Source organism: Plectropomus leopardus, chromosome 3 (genome assembly GCF_008729295.1).
Source record: "Plectropomus leopardus isolate mb chromosome 3, YSFRI_Pleo_2.0, whole genome shotgun sequence".
NCBI lineage: Eukaryota > Metazoa > Chordata > Actinopteri > Perciformes > Serranidae > Plectropomus > Plectropomus leopardus.
The window spans coordinates 6,489,473-6,504,329 of record NC_056465.1 but is presented as its reverse complement, the minus strand read 5'-3'; the positions used below and the strand labels follow the sequence as shown (position 1 = coordinate 6,504,329).

The window sequence follows — 14,857 nt, the reverse complement described above, 5'->3', positions numbered from 1 at the left end:
AAGAAGCACTGTGCACTCACTAACATTAAATCTTTTCTCCTTTCCTTATGTATTATGCACTGTGTGTATATTACTTATGCAAAACAAATAAACTACATACATAATGCTTCTGTCATAAATAATTCACATACTAGGGATAGGGGGGAAAAAAATCAATTCTTAGATGTATTGCGAAAGATCATGTCTCAATGCAGAAAAGTCAGTTCCCTTAAACTGAAAAGCTAATTGACCCTTAAACAACTTTGAAAGACCAGGCAGTACGCTGCTTACAGCTATTATATGACCAAAATTCCTGCTCCTTAGTTACCGTTGCTTGGTCTAACAAACTTGACAAAAATAAAGATGTCAACACCAGTTCCATTTAGGCGGGTGCTGTAGTGGTAGTTTGTGGCTGTCATTGTTACTTTGGTTACAAATACAACTTTGACAGTGCAACGTAGCATCTCAGTAAATATTATAGGACAGAGATTTGTAGCTATGTTCTCTGTGAATCTGGTACATGTCAGGTATCATAGCGATGATAAGCTATCTTATGAGCTTAATGAGCCAAACATCGGGGCACCCAGCAGCTCAGTGGATAGAACGGGCCTCGTGTACAAAGGTAATGTCCTTGCCGCAGCATCCATGGGATCGCTTCCAGCTAGTGGCCCTTTGCTGCATGTCATCCTCTCTCTCCCCTTTTCATGCTTATACACTGTCCTGTCAAATAAAGGCAAACGCCAAACAAATAATCTTAAAAAAAAGCCAAACATTTGTGTGCAGGCCATCTGTGCTTCCTGTGGAAAAGGTTCCTCTAAATGAAATTAATAGTTGGTGTGGCTACTTGAACATGCAAAATTGACAAGCATAGCACAAACTGTGGTGTATGTAAGTATAGCTGTAAGGGGACGGTTGTGCGAGGTAGTGCTGGGTACCACGCTGGCTCTGTTGTTTCACACGTGCGTCACAGTGTCATGTTGTAGCATTTAATTGACTGGTCGACATATCTTTTCCATTTGCCACTACGATAATACTAACGACAGATAATGGAAGTAAAGTACTCACAGGGAAACCAAAACAATTTCTAGTTGTTAATTGTTAATTAACTGTCCAATTTTTTTTTTTCTTGCGAGTAATCTTTCTAAACCTGTCTTGGGTTTTTATTCTCACCAGCATTAAACATTTTTTCCTATGTATTATGCATTGCGTGCACATTACTTGTACAAAGTAAATAAACTACATACATAATGCTTCTGTCATAAATAATTCACATCTCTCATAACAAACTGCACCACAGAGGGCTTCAAGCCATGTGTGACGTCTGTGCAACCACATGGAAACACATTAACACATGTGCTTAAACATGCAAATGCACACATTTCATACATAATTAGTAACAACAGGCGACTGCGGGTGGATGCTTCATGCCCCAAAGAAAAACACCTACTTGTAAACAATGTATCATCATCATCATCTTCCTCCTCATCTTCGTCTTCCTCCTCGTCATCTTCCTCTTCGTCCTCCTCTTCCTCCTCCTCATCTTCCTCAGGTAGGTCCTCGTAATCGGCCTCGTTGGGGAGGTTCTCTTTGTCGTCGTCGCACTCGATCATCACCGTGGGAACAGCGTGCATCATGGAGCTGCAGGTTGGTGGGAAAGGGCAAAGGTCAGAGCTGTGTGCTCAATGTGGCGTGAATTTGTAAAATAACAGCAGCTGGACGTGAGAGTGTCATACGAGAGACAAGTCCACGGACACGACCATCCAAAGCCTCATGTTTCATGAATCACTTGTGTTTAGTCATCTGTCACTGGCCTTCAACTCCCAAAACAAACAAATGGAAAAAGCGCCTGGAGTCTTCTGGTTAGAGAAGCTATGAAAAGCAGAATTACTGCCTGGTGGCTGTATGCCTCTGCACACCAGGTCAACTGCAGTTACAGTTTATTTTTTTAATTTAAAAAATCCCCCAAAAAACAGTTTACATTCATGTCTGTCCCGACTCATATGTAGCCATGACAGTTGATGTGCAGATGCTCTGCTCTTTTTAACATTTCTTAAATCTACAAAATCATTCGAGTCTTGGTCTTCTTTGAGCATCGAGCGCTTTGTTTGGCTTTTAAACACCACAGGAAACGATAAAAAAATAAGACACTCTGTCGCAACTACACATACAAATAAAACCGACACTGCAAAAAAGGAATTGATCATTTTCTAAAAATCTGAATATTGGAGGCTATATGGATGTTGCTGCAAAGAAATAGCATATTCTTTAAATAGATGCTTCACACAAATTTTCAACCTGGCAGCTTGAAGTTTGAAGGTGGACACCCAAGATTAGTGTCACCAATTCACTATCTGACCAAATGTCTCCCCTTCTGCTCCAGAGTTATGACACCGACTAACGGCCAAAAAAGTACTTTTGCAGAACATCATGATGTCACAGTAAAGATGACCTTTGACCTTTTCCATATTAAATGTCATCACGTCATCATTTTTATCAGACATTTGTGTAAAACTTTGACAAAGTTAGTGTATGAATTCTTGAGTTGTGGCCAAAAAACATGATTTGTGAGGTCACATGGACCTTTGAAAAACCAATTCTAATCATTTCATCCTTGAGTCAAAGTGGACATTTGCGCCAATAAGCGCCAGTAAGCTTCTCCATGGACAACACCATCACCTGCCTGGAGCAGCGCCTGGCTTGTAGAGAAATGAGGTAAAGGCAGGCAGCCAATCATACTGATGGATGTGGAGGTGTGAGCTAGTGGAGGAGAGGGTGATGTAACAGTATGCTTCCATTAATAAGAGACGAGAGGTGATGAAAACAACTCAGAGTTTCCCATATGTGATATTTAGTTAATATCATATATAGTACTTTCCTCTCTGCAGTCATTTCAACAGAACATTGGATTTTTTCATCTTTTATATACTTTGAGTTTTGATTTCTGTTTCTGAACTTCCACAGTTTGATCCTCACCTCTCAAACCTCTGCATGGTGAGGGCCAGGGTCTTGTTGAGCTCCTCTATGATTCGGCTGGGGGGGTGCAGGGGTAACGCACCATACTGCAGGGAGTGCCCGCCCATTGGAGCATGGCTGGGAGGGGGGCACTTCTGGAAGGCGAGCGGAGAGGGCTCCATGCTCCCTGCAGGTACGGAGATCATGAGCTTCTTTGGAGGTAGAGGAGGAGATAACTTGGCCGACATACACGGCAATTTCACTGGGGCACCATCTGCACAGAGAGGGAGGATGTGAGAGGATCAGATGTGCATGTAAAGGGTCACATATGCAGTTATGAGCGTGCACAAAGACAAACTCACCTGTAATGTGATTAGGTAGCCTGTTGAAGGGTTTGGGTGGTAGCGCAGGAGGTTGTTTGTGTAGCGTAGGAGGTCTGGAGAGCGTTGACTCAGCGCTGTCAGGTGGATACACAGTGGACTTCTTTGTGGATTTTTGGGCGTGGTCCTGTTGACATGCACCCTCACTTGGCATCTGAAACTCCAGAGGGCCTGAGGAGAAGATACATAGAAATTAAAAAAAACAAACAGTCAGATGCTACAGTACGAGATGAGAGATAAGGCAACAATAGTGCTTGGCTCTGCTGCCTACCTACAGCTGCAGCGGCTCCTTCCATCATCTCAGTACCTTCAGGCTCTGACAGGCCAGAGCCGAGCACCGGAGAACGCCCGTTCTCCATCTTCACCTCCTCTCTAACAGCCAAGGAGGAGCCCTCTGCACAGACAGAGAGCGAGGAGCAGCAGTAGATGAGCAGGATGAGAGTCAAAAATAGGCCAATGGAAGAAATGTAGACAAGACAGAGGTGGCATGTTGCAGCAGCAAGCTCCAGCTTCCAATCTTTTTTTTTTTAATCCTTATCAAAGATATACCTTTTTTCAAGTGATCAATCAATAACTATTTTTTCTATGAAAGTAAAAAACAAAAACAAAGGCAGATTCAGTATAATTATCACAAACAAATTCATGTCTTGAAATGCTACATTTGTGTGATAAATACTGTTGAAAATGGTTGAAATCAATATCATATACTATGATATGGCATTTGCACGTCAACTCATATGGGAAATAATAAGATTCCCTCCAATCAAGTTCACTCTTTTGCAATACATCAGACAACAGGCAAAGACAAAGACAAAATCTTTACATATAAAACATGTAACCTAAAATTACGAGATAGTCAAATCATTAATTTTATACGACATAATTTTCCGAACAATAACCTAATATCATCATGAAATCACAATTTCACTGTCCATTAAAATATTATATAACATATTTACTCTGTGAAATCAAAAATGTTTTTGGGCCTCACCTTTCTCATAAACCTCCTTCAGCACTCCTTTCTTGATGAGCTCCTCTCTGCTCTGGCGAGTGGACATTTTCCTCTCCAACACTGAGGGAGCAGAAAAGACATGACGCTGAATAAACAACAACAAATCAGTCACTTTTGTTCTGGATACCAAGACTGTCATTGATGTTGATGAATGATTCAGCTGCAGCAGATTGTTTGTTTCCTGCCTCCATCATTGTTGCTATACAGTAATAATCTCATGACTGAACCTGCGAACTATGCAGAGGCTTCGCTACCAGCAGCTGTTCCTCTGAGAGAGTGGAATTATTCAGGTGCTCAACCAAAACACATGTTTGAAGCAAAGCAGCTGAAGAGCACAGCTTTCAAGTGTATGATTTTATACATGATTTTATATGCACAGCTACCTCAAAAGCTTTAGGTCACAACATGAAAAATGCTCTTTTTTTGCTTTTTCTACTTCATTTTTTAGAACAGCTCTACTTTTTCACTTCATCTGTTGTTGGATGTTGTGTACATAAGTAGTACATAAGTAAAATATAGTACATAAATGTTATAGAACACTTTGTTCATGTTTATAATATACTAAAATGTAAGACATGACATGTATACTACTGCACATCCTTATATCCATCATTATATTTGTATTTCATATTCATATATTAAGTTTTGATTCCCCTGCCTGTAAGGTTTTAGATGTTATTTGCTTTGTGATTCCCACAATTATCTGACAGGAAGCATTTGATTTTCACCAGACACTCATTAATCACACTTGCTCCTGCCAGTTTTTTACGATGCCTGGAGTACTTTTCATTAAATGAGGTGGATGCAGGACATGTGAAGATTATCCACGGTAAAACAGGGTGATAACAATCAGCCTATTACAAAAAGACCTGAGGTCAATGCAGAAGGTGAGAAACAATATACATATTTTTCAACATTTTTTAGGTTCCTGTGCCTCTGACTCAACAAGCAGGGAAGAAATGACAGGTCAGATATACAACTGTAACTGTGTACAACCAAAACTAACCTCTGCTGCATATATTTGATGGCCAATTAAGAAAATATATGAGACATATTGTACAGTAGTGTTATTATCTGGGCACAAGCATTACAGGTGATGTTTTTATCTTAGAAAAACGCCACTCACCTGGTATTTGGACTGACTGTGAAAAAAAGCACATCTGCACATTCCAATCTGTGCAAAAATCAGGTTTACTATGCAAACTTTAGGTCAGAGACCTTCTTCAAGTCATAACAGTGGAATCAGTGATATAAAGTGGGAGAACATCACTTGATTGGCCTTAATGCAGAACACTTGTGTCAATCATAGAGTCTTGAGTAGCAAAATATCACGGGAATTGTAGTTTTGGAATAGTGAATACAAAATGAACATAGTGTAACTACAGAGACAGTCAAACATCAAGCACAACATATTCACAAGATTTACCATATTTTTGATCGAACTAAACACCAGGCTTCAACCAATATGTAACACAAAACATATAAAATCTATTGGAATTTATTCATAACAAAACACTCATACCAAAATCCGCATTCAGACCCAGTGGTTTCAGTGTTCCTAAGGAGTGGATGTGGTGAGGTTTTTATCAAAATTCTATCTAAATAATCAAAAACAAAGCAGTAAAAGTAAAACTACAATTACTGCCTTATGGTTGTATGCCTCTGTGCACCAGACCACCAAACGGATAAGTTCAATGTTAGGTTAAAGTCGATTTTTGTGTCAGACTTCAAGAAATTCCCTCAAAGTGTTCTAGAGCATTCATGAGATGAGTTTGATGCAAGGTCATAGTGACCTTGAACTTTGAGCACCAAAATCTAATCAGTTTATCAATGAGCCAAGCGAATGTTTGTGCCAAATTTTTTTAAAAATTCCCTTGAGGTGTTCTTGAGAAAACTAGAATTACTGCCTCTGCACACCACACCACCAAATAAACCAGTTCGTTGTTACGTCCCATGTTCATTTGTATCAAATCTGAAGAAATTTCCACAAGAATAAGACAGTCAAGGTCACCCTGACCTTGACCTTTGACCAACAAATTGTAATCAGCTCATGGATGAGTCCAAATTGATGTTTGTGCCAAATCTGAAGAAATTTCCTCAAGGTGTTTTTGAGATATCACGAGAATGGGAGGGTCGGACAACCTTAAAATACACTGCCTCCAGCCACAGCTATCGCCAACGCTGAGGCAGAATGAAAAGGAAAGGAAATGTGTTTCTGTAATTATTCTCCTTTAGCTTACATCATCATACGCACAGAAAGATAATTTGTTACTTTCATTTTTCTATTGAATAACACAGTTTGAATTTAATAGATTTTTGTTTTGTCTTGCTGTGAGCCCCCCATAGCCCCCAGCCCAATTCATATGTATATGTATATATGTACATACTGTACATATAATGAACAAATGAGCACAGTTACCTTCCCTGTATCAGAAGACAATGAACCATGAATGCACACATAATTTAAATCACCTGCACTAATTGATGGCAGGAGTCCAGCAGTAACACATGGTGCTCACACCATGCATCTACCTGTGTGCATATGTGTGTGCTATAAAATGTATAATGTGTTTTATTTGCATACAGAGAAAGGAAGGAACCTGCTGTGACAGCTGGGAGGACAGCTTGGCTGTAGGAAGCCTCTTTTCACCCCTCTGCTGCGTGTTTGTGTCTCTCAGCGACAACAGGACGGAAAAACCATTTAGCCAGCTGAGAAACAACAACAGCCTCCAGTTCTTTGGCCAAATTAAACACTTTCCTCGATTTCACAGTTTACTGCTGAGTGCAGATTGTAGCTGAGAACCAGACATATGTGCTAACATTCCCTCAGACACTGGGGTTAACATCCAGTTCATTCATTGTAACAGGGACAACACACTGACAATTTAAAGCTTGTCTGTTGCTGCAGTGGACTTTCATGATCAACTCCTCACAGCAGTCGTGTCTGAATGCCTTGTGAAATAAGAGTTTTGAGTCATAGTGTTTGAACAGAGTAAAATACATGTTTAGTCTTTACTATTTCAAATGTAATTATAACTACGTTGGTCATATTCTATTTTATTATTCAGTGGTTTTCTGTGAGGATGCTTCTTATATTTTTACATTATATAAATACGTTTGGGGTTTTTTTCAATACTGTCTAAGGAGTAGAGGTGTAACAATATGCTGACATGTGTCAATGTATGCATTTAATGATCAACAACCCAATGTCATTGACGCAACGTTACAAAAAGTAATTGACACACATCGCCAGCTTTAAGACAACACCTTATTTTGAAAGCGCACCTCCTTCCTAAACATTCAAACAGCGCTCGCAGCCAAGTGCCAAGCACACAATGGCAAACAGTCATGAAAAAGATCATGAGAATATTTACTGACGTCTCATATCGATCGCAGGCCCCTGAATTAGATCAAAATAGTATCATAGCAGATTTTGTGATATCAACAAATATCATATCATTGTCCAAAGAATCAATATAATACTGTCATGTTTTGTCCTTTACACCCCGAGAAGTCATTTTATGTGCGATACAACTAATTTGACTTGACTCAGGTTGACACATCAAACACAAAAACACTTTCATGTATGAATACAATGCTATTAATTTCCACACTTTACAGATTCAAGGTGGGCACCCAAGATTAAGTGTCAACAACCAAATGTCTCCCTTTCTGTTCCAGAGATATGATATTGAATAATGGCCAAAAAAATGTTTTGCATAACATTATAATGCACAGTGAAGATGACCTTTGACCTTCAATCCTGTTAGTCATTTGTCTGAAATTTTGTCATTATTAGCATATGGATTCTTGGGTTTCGTGAGGTCACAGTGACCTTGGACCACAAATTCTAATCAGTACATTCTTGAGTCCCACTGGACGTCTGTGCCAGAAATTCTCTCAAGGCATTGTTAAGACATTGTGTTCACGAAAATGAACAGATGGACAACCTGAAAACATAATTTCCACCGCTTTTGCTGTTGTGGAGGCTATCTAAAAGCAATAATGGTCATAATAAAGTGTTTTTATATGGCTTGTTAACTGACAGTTTTTCTGCCTGTAGTAGACTGGAGGGCAACAATGAAAATAAGCTGACTACTTATCAGCTTTGTATTGCTTTCAACAATCTGTAGTGTTCATTCAGCTACATAACATCACATTACATGTACAGAATTTGTGAAAATATCTAACCGACTCAAAGCTAATCCAAAAACATGTTAAATGCAGAGCATGTAGGAGGAAGCAGGCTCAGCAGTACTGATGGTCTGGTTGATGAAGCAGCAGCAGGAGCAGCTGACCCACAGCCTCCTGGAACTTTAGCAGCCTCACATAATGATAATCATACAGAGAAGATCTTTGCTGCGGCCTCTATATCACCCCTCCATTCATCAGTGCTACTGTTGCTAGGTGCCACAGGGAGACATTTATCTACAGTGACTGCGTGGAGCAGATTACTACAGATAGAGTCGGGTGGGGAGCTGAGTGATGATGGAAGTGTTGTGTTTATTGGTTCTCACCTGCAGAGGTCTGCTTGAACTTTTCACTCTTCTTCTTCCTCCATTTCCAGGGTTTAAACAGACGACCAAGGGTGGCGAATTTGCTCCGCCGTCGAATGGGAGGCGTGTGTGTGCCTGGTACCAGCGAATCAGAGCGCATTGCTGCCAACCTCTCCACTTCCTCCGCTGGAAAACAGAATGGGAACAACAAGGTAATGGACAAGTAGGAAAACAACACACATACACAAAAAACAGTTATTTATCTGCTTCATGGTGATTTTTCTTTTATCCAGCATCATAGTAATAACAATTTAATGGGTACTAGGTATTTATTTGCATTTTTCTATATTATCACTGGCAAAACATACATACATAAGGTGGACAGCTATAAGATTTTGCTGATTAACTGATCAGGAGAAAGTTGATCAGTTAGAATTTTGACCTTTTTTCTAAGCAAAAATTCAAAGAATTCTCTGATTGCACCTTCTCAAACTTGAGCATTTGACACCTTTTTGTTTTATGTTTTTGGGTTTTGTACTGTTGGTTGAACAAAAACAAGGCATGACATTTTGACATTTTATAGACCAAACAATTCAGAAATTATTTAATACTGAGAATAATCTACCATTGCAGCCCTTATACAGTAATAATCCAAGATGTCCTCATGCTGTAAAATGTCTTAGCCTTCCAATGACTCCTTATTTGTTACATGAAATCACACCTAAAAATTGCCCTTGTCACATATCTTTAATGACAGAAGTACTCAGAAAAAAACTATTCTGTCTTAACATGTTGTATTTGTTTACTTTGTAACTCCTAAGCCAGGTAAAAAGTAAATACTCAATTAGCATACTGCATGTTAACTGTAATGCCGGGCTTCTTTAATCCACAGTAAAGGAAAACAGATCATTATTTGGTCTGTGACTCAAATGTCACAGGACACATTCTCCCAGGGGGCTGTGCATAATCAAGTCAGGTAAAGCTTATCCTCTTAATCACTGTTAGACCTGGGAGGGGAGGGGAGGGAACGGCAGGGAGAAGCCTCACTGAGGCCCGGACGAAGAAAAACCTCCTGACGGGCCTGACAGAGGAATTACATATGCATAGGAGAGTGTAACATAAACAACAAGCGTTATAGTGAATAACATTTTCTGCTTCTTTGAACAACAAAGACAAACACATCACTTCAAGTGGCATCTCTCCCTCCTCCACTTTTTCCACTCTGTCTGCCTCCGAACTGTAGCCTCTCACGCTGGAGGCTGTTTCTATACAGCGTGCAACACTTTTTCATTTGAAATTACACCTTTCACATTACAAACAACATCCTGCTGTATGCGACGGACTCTACGGAACAAAGGCGTGAGTCCTGAAGAGCCAGGGGCGATGAGTACCAACAAAACAGGAAGCCAGCATTTTAGTAGGCAGTAGTGGATGTAAACAAAGACAAGCACCAGCAGACAGAGACGCACATTCACAGACATATGTATTACAGAGGAAGACAAACATTTACATGTGAAAGCGAGCACACGCAGGCAGATCAGATATTTTCTATCACGTGACAGAAAAGACGCAGGTTCAAATACATAAGCAAGGAGCATCTCTATCCAATCCAAAGTGTCCATAAAGGGCCACCCTGCACCCTGACTCATATGCCACTGTATAGGCTAATTATAGCATTTAAAAAAGATAAAATGCTGAGAACAGAGGCTGATGACTTGAATAACTAGAAAACAAAATCCTCAAATCTGAACTGCACATGGTGATGATGGGATTTCTGAAAAATAACAGCATGATATCAAGTGAGTCAGACTCTTTTGCAATCTATAAACACCATCAAATATTGAATGATGAAAGTGTGATTCTTGTTTATTTACAATGTGTCAAATGCTGCATTGCTACAAGAATTAAAAGAATAGTTTAACCAATTTAAAAAAAAACGTACCGAAATTGTAGGAAAAAATGTTTTACCTGAGTTTATCTAAATATGTCTATCAAGTCTATCAAGCATTTAATAAAAATCTGTAGGATGAGAAAAATCATACTTTCAAAAAGTGCTTCGGTACAATTTTCTGTGGTAATTTTTGTTAGACCAAGAAATCCAGGGAAGCATTATATTAGTTATATATATTAAAAAAAGATACAAAAGAAAAGTGCTTATTAGAAGTACCACTGGCTCAAGATCCGCATAAAAAAATTCTTGACTGACAACATTAGTTTACTTGAGTGAAATCTGTTAAAGATATACTTTGAGAGCAATTACTTTTGTATGAGTCTACATATTGTTTTTATGGAAAATTGTGCAATCATCAGTTATGGTGTGTTTATCTACAGAGACCCTGGCCTGTGCCTGTATTTTGTTCTTATTTTACTCTGTTGTTTGCTGACAAAATTCATTCATAAACAAGACTGAATCTGGGGTTGGCTTTAATTTTCCCTGTCACTAACAAGCACTGAAGAAGAGGATGGGGGTGAATAGCGATGACTTTCCTCTCTTAAACAGGACGGTGGTGGCGGTTAGCTTAGTTAGCCTGTTGTAAGCAGACCTCGCACACCTTCCTAACATTCTTACAACAGAACCGTGTCAATAGTCTGTTGCAGTTTAGGGAAAAAGTCCCTAATTTTGAATATTGTGTTTATAAATAGCAGCTGACAAGTCCTACATTAGTAGACCTTTTTCTTTTTTTTAAAGGTTATTTTTTTGGCATTTTAGCCTTTTATTAGACAGAACAGATCAACAGTGTGAAAGGGGGAAAGAGAGTGGCAAAGTGCCTTGAGTGGGAGCTGAACTTGAGGCTGCTGTGGCAAGGACTTGGCTCTCATTCATGGGGTGCCTGCTTTATCCACTCAGCCACCAATGCCCCATTAGTAGACCTTTAAGTAGTTTTTGAGACATCTTGAAAAAGAAAAAAAAAACATTCAAATGAACAACCAGACAAATGGGGACAAAACATGACTTCCGTGATGGTATGCCTCAGTATTGAATCTCAAATCTTACATATTCAAACTTTATTACCGACAGCGCCAAAGATCAGCAACTGTCAACTACTTTAAGCTGGCGCTGAAAAATTGTTTTTGTTTTATTTTTTTTGGTAATCACAAAACTCCTGACTTAAATCCAACTCTTACCAATTTTTGATGATTCTTATGCGACAGAATGAACCAAGGAAATGAGGACCACAAATAAAGTCTAAACAGCATGTCAGTGGTAAGGGAGGAAAAAAAAACAAAAACAAATGTGAAGCAGTAAGCAGCTGCAGACAGGAGGAGATGTCAGCCTTGAGGAGGCCTTGCAACAAGAGCGATGTCAGTTTGAATCTGTACCAGCTCAGCAGCCTCCATCGAGAGGGCCTTCAACAACAACAACAAACCCTCGTCTGCTGTCGCTATGGCAGATCTGTGTAACACCCCGGTGTGAACATCAGAGGGCCCACAGAGACCTTCCCCGAACAAATAACAGCAACTTCCCCCTAAAAGCCAAAAAAAGCGTATCCACATAAGAAGTCATGAAGAACATATTAGTGTTCAGGTCAGGGGGAGATGGAGCGATTTCATCTCTAAAGGTGATTACATGATGGTTTTTAGGGGGGCATGTCTTGAGCCTTCCTGACTCATCTCTGTCCCGGTAAACAGAGTCTGGTGTGCCGTCCCTGCTGCTGTTGTCGGGCCCCCTCCAGCAGTGGAGCGAGAGCAGCAGTGAGTCAGAGGGCTCAGACTCACACTGCGGGGTGACATTCTTTTGGTCAGACCCGGGCCTGTTTTCTTACCACTGCCTCAAAACACTGACTCACTCAACAACAAGCTCAGAGCAGCCAAACGCGAGTCGATGCTGCCGGGACCCGATCTGCTCCGTCCATTAGCTGACTCATCCAGGTTCTTGCTCCACTCATGTTTTGGGATTAATTGTCTTTTTATGGTGTTATTACTGGAAATGAGCTGTAATTAATCAATACTGGGTTGCTTTGGTTTTAAGTTGCATTGGCAAATAAATATTAGGCATAACACTTCTGCACGACTGTACTGATCTGCGGTTGGAATTAAAAGATTTTCGAATCAAATCAACTTCTCAATTCAACAAATTAACACTTTTATAGCTTCCCAGTCAACTAAGACAATTTTTAGTCTTGAATATGATAATACATGAGCCAACACAACTACTCGGTTAATTAGCTTAAAAAAAAAGAATGAATGGGCAATTTTCCCACCTACATCTTTATGTAATTTATCAGGTGAAAATACCATAAATCTCCTGGTTTTGGATTCTTAAATGTGCACATTTTCCCCTCTTTTTAGAATCAGTTATTTAAAAATCTTTGGCTTTTGGACTTTTTGGGCGAGCAATTAGCAGACGTCACCTTTGGCTCGGGGAACTTGCTATTTTTTTACAGTTCTTTGTGATTTTATAGACTAAGGAATTAATCACGAAAGAAATCACTATAATAAAATAACTATTAGGTCTTGCCAGATTAAGATATTCAAATCAACTGGGTGAGTTGACAGCTCTGGTTCTCAACACAACTGTTAATTTTAAGAATCTTTCTCATGACTGCATTGATCCACAGGCAGACAATAACATTGGACAGATTTTCAAATTGAATCAACTTGATTGATTGGAGACATTTTACGGCTGGTCGGGGCAGCCAAGGATGCTGTGAGTGTGATGACACTGGTTCTGCAACAGTGAGTCCATACATTGATTAGGTGATTGACAGAAAACTGACTGGCAGCAATATTGATAATTAATAATAGTTTGTAACATTTTTACAAACATAAAATAGCCTGCGCCCTCTGTTCCAGCTTCTCACTTGGGAAGATTTGCTTTTCATATCATTGCAAACTGAATATTTTGGGGTTTTGGACTGTTGCTTGGACAACATACGGCAGTTGAAGATGTCACCTGAGGTAGTTTTATGAAATTTTATCGACCAAACTAATTGATTTCTTTTTTTAAAAGGAGAGCTCAAATGATTAATGGACACTGATCACTAGTTGCAAGAAACCCTGATTAAGGTTTTGATTGATTAAGTGATTTAAATCAACTGGCTGGTTTCTATGGTCTTATTTTGAGGGGAAATAAGCTAAAAAGAAAAGATAGCCAGCCGAATGTCAGAAAAATGGTTTGGTCTTGAAAAGCACCAGAGCTGTGCATGGCTACATCCTTCTCATGTCAGATATTATCACTATGAACTGATTTGTTTTGTAAAACAACTAGTACATGAATCCGAAACTTTATGACCATCTTTTCAGCCAAAAAAGATGCTGTTTTGATGTCAACTTCAGCAACCCTTCATGCCGTGATGATAGTGTTTTTAGTGCACCAAAGAACCCAACTGCAAGCAGGGAAGCAACAAACTAAACCACACATCTAAAAAGATAAATCTCTTATCACTCTGCACGCGAACGCCAACTTATCTCAATTACAACACAAACAAACTACACGAAATTGATACTCGGTTGTTTAAAATGCCATCAAGTATTTTAAAAGGTCCTTAAAAAGTAAATATGGTTGACAGAGGGACCGGAGAGGGCTGATCTGAGCGCCGCTCCCGGTGCTGTACAGCTGATCTCCCCCGGCAGGCAGGGAGCGGCAGCCAACAGATGATGACCGTCATTTACAATGAGAGGAATAAAAACACCTCCGTGTCTCTGCAGTAGAGTCTATGAAAGTGAACCGTGTGCTCTCACCCTCCAGCGGCTCGGCTCCCCGGCAGTTGCTGCAGATGTGTTTGATCTCTTTGCCGATCTGGCAGTGGATCATGAACGGCATGTTGTTGTTGTTTGAGGCGGGTTGATGATGCTGCTGCTGCTGCTGCTGCTGCAGCTCAGTGGAGCTGTTGCGGGACTTCATCCTGTTCAGGCAGAAGGCTCTCCTCCTCTTCTTCGGTTTCTGCTCCTCGGGCGCGGGCACCGCCGAGGATGGGTGGTCGGTGACAGATCCGGAGCCGGACCATGAACGCATCACGTCGCCTGCACGACCCGCCATGTTTAGGCTGCTGGACTTGCGGGGCTGGACCCTCTCGCCCTCTGCTCCGGTGGAAGGG

General features: G+C 40.2%; 1 protein-coding gene across 1 annotated transcript in view; it reads right to left on the bottom strand.

Moving 5' to 3' along the window:
* Positions 1 to 14,857, bottom strand: part of phactr1 (phosphatase and actin regulator 1) — a 26,004-nt gene extending 11,147 nt beyond the window's left edge. Inside the window, exons 1-7 of the mRNA XM_042513691.1 lie at positions 14,502 to 14,857; positions 8,841 to 9,005; positions 4,303 to 4,383; positions 3,583 to 3,705; positions 3,294 to 3,482; positions 2,953 to 3,205; positions 1,427 to 1,617 (exon numbers count right to left, since the gene is read on the bottom strand). Coding sequence (XP_042369625.1) covers positions 1,427 to 1,617; positions 2,953 to 3,205; positions 3,294 to 3,482; positions 3,583 to 3,705; positions 4,303 to 4,383; positions 8,841 to 9,005; positions 14,502 to 14,799 — 1,300 coding nt within the window. The 5' untranslated portion in view covers positions 14,800 to 14,857. The remainder of the gene's footprint in view (positions 1 to 1,426; positions 1,618 to 2,952; positions 3,206 to 3,293; positions 3,483 to 3,582; positions 3,706 to 4,302; positions 4,384 to 8,840; positions 9,006 to 14,501) is intronic.